This window comes from Grammomys surdaster, unplaced genomic scaffold (genome assembly GCF_004785775.1).
Source record: "Grammomys surdaster isolate TR1022 unplaced genomic scaffold, NIH_TR_1.0 146, whole genome shotgun sequence".
Lineage (NCBI taxonomy): Eukaryota > Metazoa > Chordata > Mammalia > Rodentia > Muridae > Grammomys > Grammomys surdaster.
The window spans coordinates 4,512,071-4,527,192 of NW_021604604.1; the positions used below are offsets into that span (position 1 = coordinate 4,512,071).

The 15,122-nt window shown below is 38.6% G+C and overlaps 1 protein-coding gene across 5 annotated transcripts in view; it reads right to left on the reverse strand.

Moving 5' to 3' along the window:
* Positions 1-15,122, reverse strand: part of Mllt10 (MLLT10 histone lysine methyltransferase DOT1L cofactor) — a 144,213-nt gene that overhangs the window by 115,834 nt on the left and 13,257 nt on the right. The window contains exon 4 of one of the 5 annotated variants that reach the window (XM_028764919.1): positions 3,392-3,442. The exons of the other annotated variants lie outside the window; for them this stretch is intronic. Coding sequence (XP_028620752.1) covers positions 3,392-3,397 — 6 coding nt within the window. The 5' untranslated portion in view covers positions 3,398-3,442. The remainder of the gene's footprint in view (positions 1-3,391; positions 3,443-15,122) is intronic. 5 annotated transcript variants of the gene reach the window in all.

A 15,122-nucleotide genomic window follows, 5' to 3' on the forward strand; every position in this document is an offset into this window, starting at 1 on the left:
TAATTTTCCTGCCTCTTCATTCAGAATGCTAGCATTACAGACTTGTATCTCAAGACACAGTGAAATTAAAATAATTTAAATCATTGAGTATGTTTTGTTACCACATTGGAAAAACAATATAAAGTTAAGGATGCAGAGTCCAATCTAAAGAACAAAAGGCTGAAAGAATAGACTAGGACTAGCACTGTGTCTTTGAGAGTAAAAGCACTTGCCTCCAAGCTACTGGAGCTTCATTCTCAGAACCCACACAGTGCAGAACCAACTCCCCATAAGGTGTTCTCTGACCTCCACACACACAAAAATAAGTAGAGAAACAACCAAAAACCCAATCTTTTTTAAAGTGGGGGTGACATAAAAAAAAAAAAAGAGTAACAAAGTCGGGGAAAGAGAAAAGAATCAGAGAAGACTGAAAACCAAGTTGATTATTTGTTAATAATGAAGTTGAAATTGCAAGCCTGGCTTTTTAAAAGGTAAAATAAACATGGTGGTACAAAAGTGTAATTCCAGCACTTAGGAAACATACAGAAGATCATCACAAGCTCAAGGCCAGCTTGGTCTACATAGCAAGTTCCAGACCAGCCTGAACTTCACAGTAAAATCTTGTTGAGACAACAATAATAATACAAGGAAATGGACATACGGGAGCCATAACTTACGAGTATTGGAAATAAAAAGAAAATTATCACCACAGAAACCAGATATTAAAAATGTAATGTATTATGCTTTAAAAAAAACACAACTTCTTTTTTGTTGTTGTTTGTTTGTTTTTTGTTTTTTCGAGACAGGGTTTCTCTGTGTACTCCTGGCTGTCCTGGAACTCACTCTGTAGACCAGGCTAGCCTCGAACTCAGAAATCCACCTGCCTCTGCCTCCCAAGTGCTTGGATTAAAGGCGTGCGCCACCACTGCCCCGCAAAACACAACTTCTTAAAACAAGATAAAACAGAAAATCTCTTTAAAGCTAACTTCATTATCTAAATTCCTCCAAGACAAGGGAGACATGTGGTAACCAACTCCAGCCCATGCTTATACAAGTAATCCTAATTAACCTCACTTCCCTCCCAACCTAAAGATAGAAGTAAACAATAACAAAATAATTAGTAATTAGGGTGATGAGAAATCCCTGTAATCCTACAATGTGGGAAACAGAAACATCATAAATTTGGGGGGGGGGGGCCTGAAGAGATGGCCCAGCAGTTCAGAGCACAATGGTTCTTCCAGAGGACCAGAGTTAAATTCCCTGTACATGGGGATTGACAACCATCTGTAACTCTGCATACAAATGGTGTACAGACATGCAAGCAGATAAAACATACATACACATAAATTAAAACAAATCTTAGAAACTAAAAAAGTATTTCTGGGTCAGCATGAGCTAAATGACACTCTGTCCCAAAAGGACAAAATTCAAGCAAACATTAATAAAAATCAGTAATATAAATAGCTACAAAAAAATTATAAAATTCCTGGTGTACTTAAATTCAAAAAGATTGAGATTAATAATCTAAATCCAACAACATATTAGAGATTAATACATCATAAACATGTATCCATAAATACAAGATTAATAACATTGTAAAACAAAACATGAAATTTACAAAATATTTTAAATATATCATCTCAATACAAAAACATCATTTAACAAAACTCAACACCATTTACAAGGCAAACTCTCAGGTAACTCACTCTCTGCACTCCTCCAGTCATAGCCTCTCAAGTGCTGGCTTTACAAATAAAAACCACTACACGAGCTGTGTTTTCATGCAGTTTTGGTTTTTTTTCACAGTCCTTTCTAGAGGTCAAATCCAAGCACCAGAACCTGCTAAATTTTTAATGCTATGACTCTGAAAACAGTCTTTCCCAGAGCTAGCTAATTCTTAAAGAGACAATAAACCGCTTTCATGTGCAAACAAAGAGCCCATACTCTTAACTTTCTTAGCCTACCTTAACTCTAGGACATTGTATTCCCCTACCTGAGGGTCCCAGAAACAAGTATAGACCAAATAAAGAGCCCTGTAGGTTTCCCTTTTATTCCCTCTGCCACATGGCCAACCCCAGCCAGCACTACTAAAAGTAACATTTTGTGTCATGGCCCACCTCTCTCTTCTAGTGACTAGTGAATTGTAAAAATCTTCTCAATGGCAGCATATTCTGATCTGCTGACACATTTCAAATAATACAATCTATATTTGAAAACAAGACCATTAATAAAAAGCATGCCAGGCTTGGTGCCGTGTGCCTTTAATCTTTGTTCTTCTCTGTAGAGGAGACAGAGGCCTCCAAGTTTGAGGCCAACCTGTTCTACATAAGTGAGCTGCAGTCCTGCAAGGGATACAAAGGAAGATTATGTCTCAAAAAAAATTTCAATTCTAAGAATAACTAAAATTGCATTTTTAGCCAAGCATAATGGTATATATATATACATCAGTATATATACAAAAGATATATGCATATCTCAACACTCAAGACAACTGCAAAAACTGTAGCCAGTAATCCTAGCACTGAAGAGAAGTGTAAGTTCAAGGTGTGTTTGGGTTATTTTTTAAAAAAAATAAAAGGGGGGGGGGGAGCTGGAGAGATGGCTCAGCGGTTAAGAGCTCTGAGTTCAATTCCCAGCAACCACATGGTGGCTCACAACCATCTGTAATTAGATCTGATACCCTCTTTTGATGTGTCTGAAGACAGCGACAATGTGATCATATAAACAAAAATAAAAATAAAATAACACATAAAAATATTTTTAAAAATACGGTCAAGGCTGGTAAAATGATTCAGCAGGTAAAGGTGCTTGTTGACAAACCTAATGGCCTGAGCTTGATCTCCAAGACCTCCAGAGCTAAGGGAAACAAAACAGACTCCCACAAATTGTCCTCTGACCAGCACACACACACATACACGCACACGCACATGCGCGCGCACACACACACACACACAGACACACACCACACATACAACAGATACAAGGATTCAAACTGTTAATATGTCAATTCTAACACTGATCTACAGATCAAAGCAAATACCATCTCACTGATGTTTTGGAGGAAATAGAAAAGCTAGTATGTATACAGAATGTGAATTTAGACTATATACACTCTTGAAGAGAAAAAAATTTAAAAACTTGCAATTTTAACTTTTAAGATTTATACTAAAGTTACAAAATTTGGAACAGCATGATAAACTAAGGCTAGGTGAACAGACCAATTGAAGGTGAAGTTCTGAAAGGGCCCCAATTATACAACATGTTGTACAAAAGCAATGCAGTGAACAAAGGGTTCATCCAAAAGTAACTGCATAGCCATATACAAAAACTGAAACCTATGAAAAATATAATGTGAAATGTGTCACAGACCTAAATATAAATTAGCAAAAATAAAAAATGTAAAGGAAATTACCTTCATGACTTCGGGGTTAGGCAAAGTGTCTTAGCTCACAGTAAGCAACAACTATAAAAGAAAACACTGACAAATTAGACTTCATCAGATTTAAATATTTCTGCTTAAGGGTACAATTATGAAAATAAATAGGTGAAACTATACAGTTTTGAGGAAGTATTTATAAAACATTTCTCTAACAAAGACCACTGTCTCCAACACATAAAAACCTTATACAAATTAAACTAGATAGAGAAATTAAAGAAGCTAGAGCTGTGAGCGGACTCTTAGAACTGAGGTCAACACACAAACTACAACATGCTCACTATGCTCAGCTGCTCACGATGACACTCAAAGTATCACAATGACATGACTTCCAATCAAGATGTAGTGAATAAAAGGAGCTTGAGGCTTTCTTATATGAAATAATAAAAACCTAACAAAATGAATAAAACAACAGCACTGAGGGTACTAGACAAGAAACAACACAATGATACCTGAGAGACAAGAAAACATGACACAGCCACAAAAGTGCCCAGCTTACTGCCTTGGGAGAGTTTTCAGGCCGAGGAACAAGGAGGAGGAACCCAGACAGGGTCTGTGCTCTCCCCAAGTTGAGGAAATGGAGCTGGGAGTCCAAGGAAGCCAAGGTGGCTAGAGCTCACAAGGGAGACCAGCACTGAGTAGAGAGCTGGAGAGAGAGAGAGAAATGAAGAAATCTACAAAGGCTCATTCCAGAACTTTTAGTTGAATACCAAATCAGCACTTACATATGAGGGCCTATCCAAGGCCAGAAGAATCAGAGGGAACAAGATTCAACATTACACAAAGTGACTAATACATACTCCCAAAAGCCAGAGCATCACATCAGAGGGTAAGAAAAGAAATAGGAGTGGGCTGGAAAGATGGCTCAGTAGGCAGCACTAATAACTTGAGTTAAATACCTGGAATCCATGTGAAAGGACAGAACTGACTCAAAAGTTAAAAAGTTGTCCTTTCCTCCAAGTACTCACTGTGGTACATATATCCTCATGCACAGAGCCAAACATACACACATACATACACCACCACCACCACCACCCCTGCCCCCAGGGAAATTTTTAGAAGACTAATACAAAAACAGGAAATTCTACCCTGTAATGAAATAAAAATTAATCAAACCAATATTAAAATGCAGGTAACTATAACTATTAGTTAAGTTCATTAAAACAGTTATAATAACTAAATTTCATATAAGCAAGAAAACAAGAGGAAGCAAACAAGTAGTTATATAAAGTTTTATAATTTTCAACCACAATGCTCTATGCCTATAATCCTAGTACTTGAGATAAGAGACAGGAATATCTGGAATTCAAAGTCAGCCTAGACTACCTGAGACTCTGTTTTAAAATAAGTAAACAATGGGCTCCAGCGGTTAGGAGCACTGACTATCTTCCAAAGGTCCCGAGTTCAATTCCCAACAACCACATGGTGGCTCACAATTACTGTAATGGGATCCGATGCCCTCCTCTGGTGTGTCTGAAGAGAGAGATAGTGTAATATACTCACATACATAAAATAAATTTTTTTAAAAAGTAAACAAAAATTTGAAATTATAAGCATGAATATAGCAAGTCTTGACAGAAAAAAATGATTCACAGCATCTAAAGCCTAGAAATGTTTGTTTATTGTATGTGGTGTGGTATATGCATGTGTTTGCAAGTGTGTGTGTGTGGGGGGGGGGGGATGCAAGGAAAACCCCATCCATGTCAGCATGAAAGTCAGAGGTTGGCATCAGACATTTTCCTCCATGGCCCTCCATCTTATTTTTCTAGATAGGGTCTCTTGCTGAACCTTGAGCTCACTAACTAGCTAGACTATCTGACTAGAAAACCTAAAGGTTCCAAGCAGTGCTGGGACCAGCATTCCTGACTTTTTCCGTGAGTTCTGTGAATCCAAAGTTCAGACCCTTATACTTACACAATAAGCACTTAGCCACTGACCCGTCTTCCCTATCCTCAAAGAGCACTCAATAACCTAAGTGAAACCAAGTAGAAGGAACTTTAAAAAGTGAACTTCAGTTAGTTTTACAATGATGTCAAAAGGCCAGATGTATATAATTAGAGCCACAAAGGAGGTAATACAGAAAAACTGGTTAAAATTATAAATAAAATCACATGTGGACATATAGAGACCCTGTCTGGGAAAAAAATAAATAAATAAATAAACCACCACCTCAAGCACACCCCAGACATGTTGGTTCACATCTATACTCCTAGCACCAGGGAGGCAGAATCAGGACAGCCAGTCCAAGTTTGAGGCCAGTGTGGTTTCTGTAGAAGGTTCCAGCCCAGCTAGGAATCAATGGAGAGATTTTTTCTCTCCCAGAGTACCTGAACTCCAGTCCTAGTATGGGAACAGTCAAGTGCAGCATCACACCTGTAACTCTAGCTCCAGGCCATCCAATGTCTCCAGCCTCCAAATACCTCATGCACATGGCAAACACCCAAACATCCATACATAACACAATAAAAACTAAAAATAAATCTTAAGAAAAATATTATAAATATACATAAAAATGTACCCTAATGAATATCAACTACTAGAATCAAAAAAGGTAAAACCAGGCAGTGGTGAGACAGGCCTTTAATCTCAGGACTCAGGATGCAGAAGCAGGATCATTTAAGTTCAAGACTAGATCAAGTTCCCAGAGTTCCAAAACAGCTAGGTCTACCAAAGAACCCTGTCTTTTAAAAAAAAAAAAGAAAGAAAGAAAAAACAAAAGACAAAAACAAAATAACAGGAATATAAAGCATGATTTAAAAGTAATAATAATAACAAATCATAAAGCAAATTAAGATCAGAAATAAAATTCTTTAATGTAAAGAAAAAGGTCATGTTATCATAAAATTCAAAATAAAACTAAAATGAGAAAATATACACAACTTTCAAGGCACTTATCAAATTTCTAAAGAAAACAGGGACCTAGCTATCTGGCTGCTCTAGCAGAAGACTCCATTTAGTCTCCAGCACCCACCCAGCAGCTCACAAACATCTGTAACCCCAGTTCCAGTACCCTCTTCTAGCCTCATGGGCACTACATGCATGTGTACATGACTGGTCAAAACATCATACACATAAGAATAAATAACAGGGTGCTTGCAATCGAAACGGACCATTACATTTAAAAAACCAATAACCAGAGTAAAAGAAATACTATACTCCAGAGAAGAGCACACCATTTGGTTGTCCAATATCTAACAGTCAGCTCTGAAGACACTCATGCAGTGGCATTGTTCAGACTGAACAGGTTATGCTTAGGAAGATATGTGTGTTCAATAGTTTTATATCAACGCAGGCTATAATTATGGCAGGAGGGAGCCCCGATTAGGAAAATGCCTTCATAAAATTGGACTTACAATCCTACAGAACATTTTCTTAATTAGTAATTGATGGGGGAGGCAAGGACCACTGTGGTTAGTATCACCCTGAGCCAGTGTTCCTGCGTTCTATAAGAAAACAACCATGAGGAACAAGCCAGTAAGAAGCAACACTCCTCCACTGTCCTCTATCAGTGGTGGTGCGCAGCTATGGGAACGCTTGGGAAGCAGAGGCCAGCAAACCTCTAAGTTCAAGGCTAGTCTAGTACACAGAACGAGTTTCATGATTGTAAAAGCTTCACAAAGAAATCTTGTCTTGAAAACCAAAACGGTACAAACAAATCTTAACCCAGGCAGGCACTGCAGCACAGACCTGCAACACTCAGGTGGCAGTCAAGAACACTGCCACAGATTCAGGATCAACTTACAAGTCAACATTAGGACTTCTAAACAATGAAGTCTTCAGAGTAAGAGCCTGCCTCAAAAAAATAGTTAACAATAACAATAATGATTTTAATGATAATGAATACTGGACCAGGGACTAGGCAACAGTGGTGCAGGCCTTTAACCCCAACACTCAGGTGGCAGAGGCAAGCAGATTTGAGTTCAAGGCCATAAAGTGAATTCTAGGACAGCCAGAGCTACACAGAGAAACCTTTTCTTTGGGGAAAAAAAAATTTTTTTTGAAACAAAGATTTAACTCATTGGCAGGACACTTGCCTGAGGCCTTGGGGTTCAATCCTTAGGGACTACCAAATAAATGTATGAATGAATGAACTTTTTTATAATGAAAAAATCCTCTAGCATTCAAATTATTTTTAAATATTTATATATCAGTCAAAGTAAGTGTCTCAGCTCTATAATTCCAACATTCTGAATGCTAAATAAGACTCATGACTTCACAGCCAGTCTAGACTACCTGTCAAGAGTTAGCTCGAAACAAAAGGCAGGGGGCTGAAGAGATGGCTCAGTGGTTAAGAGCAATGGCTGTCGTTCCAGAGGTCCTGAGTTCAATCCCAGCAACTACATGATGGTTCACAACCATCTGTAATGGAATTTGATGCCCTCTTCTGGTGTGCATGAAGACAGGACACTAATGCACACATTAGTGCACTAATACACTAATAAAATAAATAAATCTAAAAAAAAAAAAAAAGGAAGAGGAGGAGAAAAGATAGAGCAAAAAAGTACCTTACACACCCTCAAAAAAGTTAACATGAGAAAAGACATTCATATTTACAAATTTTCCCATCCTAACTTTCAAGGTAAAGGGAGTAAAATATGGATTATGGAACTTAAACAATGACAAAGCCAGGCAGTGGTGGCGCACGCCTTTAACCCCAGCACTTGGGAGGCAGAGGCAGGCGTATTTCTGAGTTTGAGACCAGCCTGGTCTACAGAGTGAGTTCCAGGACAGCCAGAGATATACAGAGAAACCCTGTCTCAAAAAACAAAACAAAACAAAAAAAATGACAAAAATTAGTAAAACAAATCTATGAAAAGATCCAGCCATAAAAGAGCACTGTTCTAATAAATGACACACCTGCACCTTCCTACACAGATGCCATTCCACTCCACTTCTATTCTAAAATAATGTCAAGTTGAAGGGAGATAATACATATGCATGTGTATTATTAACTTTCCTGAGCATGGGCTAAAAAAGAGCTAGGTAATAGAGCATGTTTATATGTGTGAGACCAACAGTTCAAATCTCAGTACGTGCGCGCGCGCGCGCGCGCGCGCGCGCACGCACACACAAAGGGAGAGGGAAAGAGAGGGAGAGGATCTAAAGAATATAATAGCATACTTAAGATCACCAAATTTTTAAAATACCCAACTTTCAAACTATTTTCCACGTGACCCTGAACAAATTACTATTTATTTCTCTCACATTTCCTCTTCAATTAAAAACAAAAAAAGGGGCTGGAGAGATGGCTCAGTGGTTAAGAGCACTGACTGCACTTCCAGAGGTCCTGAGTTCAAATCCCAGCAACCACATGGTGGCTCACAACCATCTGTAATGAGATCTGATGCCCTCTTCTGGTGTGTCTGAAGACAGCTACAGTGTATTCATATATAATAAATGAATAAATCTTAAAAAAAAAAAAAAAAAAAAAGTCCTACAGGAAAGTGGGAGTGATGGCACACCCCAGCATCTGAGAGATCCATGATCAGAAGCCAGCCTGGGCTACACAGCGAGAGACACTAATTCTCAAAAAGAAAAGAAAGAAAAGTTAAAAACAAGACTTAAGATGCTCACTAGAGCCGGGCAGTGGTGGCGCACGCCTTTAATCCCAGCACTTGGGAGGCAGAGGCCAGCCTGGTCTACAGAGTGAGTTCCAGGACAGCCCGGGCTATACAGAGAAACCTTGTCTCGAAAAACCAAAAAAAAAAAAAAAAAAGAAAAGAAAAAAAAAAAGATGCTGACTAGAAGAACTGGTTTGGCAGTTAGGAGAACTTGTTACTCATTTGTACAGGACATGAGCTCCATCGCTAACACCCAAATGATAATACTCTGCTCTGACTTCTGTGGGCACCAGGAATATACATAATACAGACGTACATGCCGGCAAAACACACAAAGCAATAATGTAACTATTTTAAAAGATGCCCAATGTGTATGTCTAAATAAATAAGTAGTGCCCTGTATCTCATGGTCAGCATAGTCCTGTTGAAATATATGGGAGTGAAGAGCTGGCTTAGAGATTAAGAACACTTATTATTCTTGCTAAGGACTAGGGCTGGATTCCCAGCACCCACATGGAGGCTCACCACTTCTTCAGACATTAGGTATTACAGGTGATGCAAAGACATACATGTAGGCAAAACATTCAAACACACAAAATAAATTAAAAATTAAAATAAAATGTAAAAAAGACTGAAATAATACACTCACTAAGCACCCAGCATATGCGGCAGAGAGTGCTACACTATTTTGCAGGTGAGGAAATAAAGGCCTAGGCAACAATAAAAAGCCTGACCAATAATAATAATATATCTATTTCACTAACTCCAATAGGTTGAAATAAAGATTATCTTCCCATAATAACTCATAAATGGGTATGCCTACACTATTAGTGAAATCAGAGCTCTTTTAAAGTTTTAATATAAGGAACTAGGTAGAGTAGCTCAGTACACACTGCTTACTATGTACAGAAACTTGGTTTCAATATGGGACAAGTTCTAACCTGAGGCTTTAGGACATAACTAAAAGAAAACAAAAACATTTTTTAAATTTATTTTTCAGGTATTTTACCTACATGCTCATATGTGTACCACTTGTGTAGTGAAAATTCTGAAACTTTGTTTATTTTTTTAAAAAAACACACAAAAACATTATAAGAATGTTTTCATTTTACTTCCAGGTATAGAGCTATGAGGCTGCTTCACAGAAGCTAGCTATGATTTACCTAGTGCTCTAGCAGAAACATGGTTTTGCCAGCTGCAAATAGTTTTTGCAACTGGGCGCTGTTTGGAAATCTGGAAATTTTTCAGATGCTAAAGCCAGAAGAGGCAGGTTTTGGTGGTTGGCGGTCATTTCAGTAGGGTTGGTTCCAGTTTGTTAGTCACGCTCAAAGAAGAAACACATAAATTATAGATTGATCTCTCTCTCTCCTCTATCCTTCTTTCTCTCTCATCTAGTGATAAGAGGTGAAACCAAGGAATAAAGGGTGGGAAAAAGAACTCACCACTGTACATCAAAGTCCAGCTACACACTTATAGCCCTGGTACCCACAGAAGTCAGAAAAGAGTATCAGAGAACTGAAACCAGGTTCTGTTTAAGAACAACAAGTGTTCTTAATTGCTAAGCAATCTCCAGTCCCTAGACAGAATTTTTGTGAGTAGATTTTAAAAAGTAATTTTCCCTGAGGTGGCATTGTACACTAATCCCAGCACTCAGGAGACAGAGGCAGAATGATATGCACAGCAAGATCCAGGCAAGACAGACAGGGGTACCTAGAGAAGCCCAGTCTCAGGGGGAAAAAAGTAACTTTTGTCTGCTTCCTTTTTTCTTTTCTTTGGGGAAAGAAGGAGGGCCGGAATCAAAACCAGGGCCTCATAGAACGTACACAGACAGTCTATGGCTGAACTAGATCCCTAGCTCTCCTTTTAGTAAAAATGCACAAAGGTAGAAAAAATATTTTTGCCTACACCAATACTTAACAATAGGAAACAACTGGTATTTTAAGGACAAGAACAGCAATCCTGTTTCTTCCTAGGAGATAAGATTGAGGGGGTGAAGAAGACAGTACTAGGAATGAGAGCAATAAAGACAGGAGTGGCAATGGGCATGGCATGTACACACATAAAGAAAGTAGTGAGCAGGGCAGAGCTGGGCCACAGTAATACTGATGCACGTGTGAGGCTAGCTCAGTCTACACAAGGGCCAGGAAAGGAATCAGCAACCACAACTGTGCTTTCCTTAGGGCCAGAACATTGAGAAATAAAACTGGAGAGCTAGAAAGAAGCAGATCCACAGTTGTAAGGTTTGGGGTGCTGAGAACTGAATCCAGGGATTCACATGTAATGATAAGGAAACACTCTTACCACTGAACCATATCCCCAGACCTCAGTGGGAAAAACATTTTGTGTCTGTCTTATTTTTTAGACAATGTCACACTACAAAAATATAAAACTTTAGACAGGGGTAACTAGAGAGATGGCTCTTCAGTTACAAGCACACATTGCTCTTGTAGAACAATGTTCCATTCCCAGCACCTACATAAAATAGATCACACTGTCTGTGTCTCCAGGAGCTGACATCTACGGACATCTGCATTCAGTCACACACACATCCCAAAATACAAATTGTAAAATATGTAACTAAATAAAGCTACTGCAATAATCTAGACGACGAAAAAAATCAGGGCTTAGATCCTCTCAACAGTTACAGCAGGAAAAAACTATCTTCAATTCCCTGTGAATAAGCAAATAAGAAAAGCAATCTCGTAGCTTAACCTTTGTAGTAAGAAAATAATTCCAAAAGGAATCCAAAGAGACAACTGAAACACCTGAGGTAAAAACAAAACAGCAATGTGTGGAAATCATGACGAAACTTGAATGATTTTTGACACTACAGTTTTGTTGTGTGGGGTTTTATTGGTTGCTTGGTTGCTTAGTTGGTTGATTTGGTTTTGAGGGTTTTTTTTGAGATCAGGTCTCATGTATCATGGAGGCTGGGCTTAATCTTCCAATCTTCCTACTTCCATCTCCCAAGTGCTAGGATTATTAATGCACAGCACCACACCTAGCTTGACACAATGGTTTAAATGTCAAAACTAGAATCAAAATAGGGAAAAAAGAAATTCACATTACCTGTGGAAGATTAAAGCCAAATATAATAGTTTGAAGGGTAAATGAACATGTCTATTATACTCTATGTATCTAGGCTTAACGTTTTCAGATAAGTACTTAAGCCAGTACACAGTGAAGGATCTATATATAATAAAAAGTGTTAAAAGCCAGAATGATAGATGTCTATTTTTCATCTGTTCACAATATTCACTTTCTTCAAACAGGGCCCACCCACCTGCATTAGGGAACTGCTCTTACCCCTGACTCCAACTATGTAGCTCTAGTGAGGGTTGCAATTCATAGAACCCTCCCCACTCCAGCCAGAGGGATGGTGAGTACATGATCCAAGACAGGTCAATCAGAGTCCTTCTCAGGATTCTTCAAAAGAGCCCCTTTTCCTGGTAGAAGGGGCTGGGAAGATGAAAGCCAAGAGCTGCCAGCAGTCATGGTTCCAGCCTCATGTAGTAGAGAGTCTGTAGTATAAGAGAATGAAATCAACATGCAGAGAAACAGAGATAAGAGGTGAGGTCCTAACCCCAACGGAAGGAGGAAGAGAAAACAAACATATTAACAATAAGATTAATTTGGCTGATGTAACTAAAGACCGGATTTTATTCTGGGCTACATAGTAGCTAGAACAAAAGAAAAACAAAGTGTTTCATGTATCTAACAAAAAAGAAGAAAATTTCCCAAATCCCCAAGGGTGGTCATTTTTTTCTGATGCTAAGAAACCAAAGAATGTATTATTCAGAAAATTTTATGTAATAGTCACCAAAGGTTAGTGTTAGTGGATAGTGCCCATGATGAAAGTGTGAACAGCAAAAGCAGATTTCAAATGCTATCATTTGTAATGACAAGTCATTATTTCTCAACCACTAAGCTAAGAGAATCAAAGTTGACATCAACTACTATTTATTCTTCTATGAAGTTTGCCAATGAAGGGGGAAAGACCAATGGTGAACATGTGAAAGAAAGTAAAACCAGAGGCAAGATTCAAAGTCATTTGTGAGTGGAGCAGAAAAAAATCAAGTAGAAAAGAACAAATAAAAGATAGACTCCATCGGGGTTACTAAATTCTAAAGGTAGAGCTTAAAAAAAGCCTGATATGGTATCATATACCTGAAATATCAGCACTCAGAGGGCTGAGGCAGGAGAATTTCAAGTATCTATTGAATAATATGATTAAAAGGGGCATAAAGCCACAAATATAAAACATTAAAATGGACATTACAAAGGTAAGACAGACAAGTACTATAGGACTTCCAAGGAGACTACTGTGGCTCTGTAGCACAGAGCATGTTTTAGCATGCAGCAGGCACTGGGCTTGACCATCACACCAAAACAAGAAAACACACAGACTGCACAAAGGGTAAATAAGACAAGTCCCAAACTAATTCACCATGTATTGCATAGGTTGGAAAATAGGAGATTAGATGTCAGCCAACACAAGATATGTGGACAGCAATGTGTACACATATGTACAGCAATGGGCCATAAATATAGGATTATTTTTTCTATTAAGAGTGAAATAAGGATGATTTCACCTGAAAAGCAACCAAATCAATCCATCTGCCCACGACATGATACCAGGTAACTATTCTCTCTCATGTCCTGAGAAATTGCAATGATGAATTGTCTGGAGATAGCAAACCAAAAGAAGTCTAGGCAGGTACCAGGCATGGGGGCACACATCTGTAATACTAGAATACTAGCACTGGCAAAACAGACACAATTCAAGACCAGCCTTATCTATGTAACGACTTAGCAAGTACTATACTGGAAGACCCTGTCTTTTAAGAAAGAAAAGGAAGACAAATCTAGAACACTAAAGACAGTGGAGACGGGATAGTGAGTACATTAAATGAATAATTACATGGGATTCCTAATAGTGCACAGCTCAACTTCAGTACCCACCTGGCTTCAACCAACTCATTGAGAAATAAATTTTGAATGTGAAATGATGGCTTTGAGTCAAAATTATAAATAATTTCTGTAACACTACAAAACAGACACTACAAAGGAAAGATTCCTAGGAAGAAAACAATATTTCAGAAAACCAAAACAAATCAAAACCTCAACAGAATTTCAACTATTATTGGAAGAATTAAAGTAAGGTATCACTTGGGAATAACAAAAGAAAAAAAATGAAAGCTAAATACAAAACACTAAATAAATTCAGGGGAGTCCAAGGCCCAAACTCAAAAGCATACCAAAAAAAAAAAAAAGAGCAAATTATCAAAGAAATAACCCAAAAACATTTTCTCTGATTTCAATTCAGATTTCCTAATATGAGTCATCAACTTGAGAGTGTGCCAGGCAGGCACTAGTCAACATCTTTAATCCCAGGCCAGGAGGGCAGTAGTGTACTTGACAGCATTTGGGAGGCAGAGGCAGTGGATAGAGACCAGCCTGGTATACAGGAGGCCCTTGATAGCCAGGGCTACCTATATAAAGACATCCTGTCTCAAATAATCACTTTTAAAAAAGTAAAGTATCAAAAGTAACCTGGGATGAAATCCTGTCTGGATATGTGGCTCAGTGATAAGAGAACATTCCTAAAATGGGGAGATCCTGAGCTCAATCTCTCTCCAGCACTCAGGGGAGGGGATACTAAATCCCGAAAGAACATTCACAAATAGCCAGAAACCAATGGCGCATGGCTATAATCTCAGCACTTGAGAATCTGGAGGCAAGAGCTAGAGAGATGGCTCAGTGGTTAAGAGCACTGACTGCTCTGGCAGAGTTCCTGAGTTCAATCCCAGCAACCACATGGTGGCTCACAACCATCTGTAATGGGATTCGAAGCACTCTTCTAGTATGTGTCTGAAGACGCCTGCAGTGTACTCATATAAATAAAATAAATAAATAAATAAATCTTAGCCAGGCAGTGGTGGCGCATGTCTTTAATTCCAGCACTTGGGAGGCAGGGGCAGGAGGATTTCTTGAGTTCCAGGCCTGCCTGGTCTACAGAGTGAGTTCCAGGATAGCCAGGGCTATACAGAGAAACCCTGTCACAAAAAACCAGAGAGAGAGAGAGAGAGAGAGAGAGAGAGAGAGAGAGACAGAGAGAGAGACAGAGAGAGAGACAGAGAGAGAGA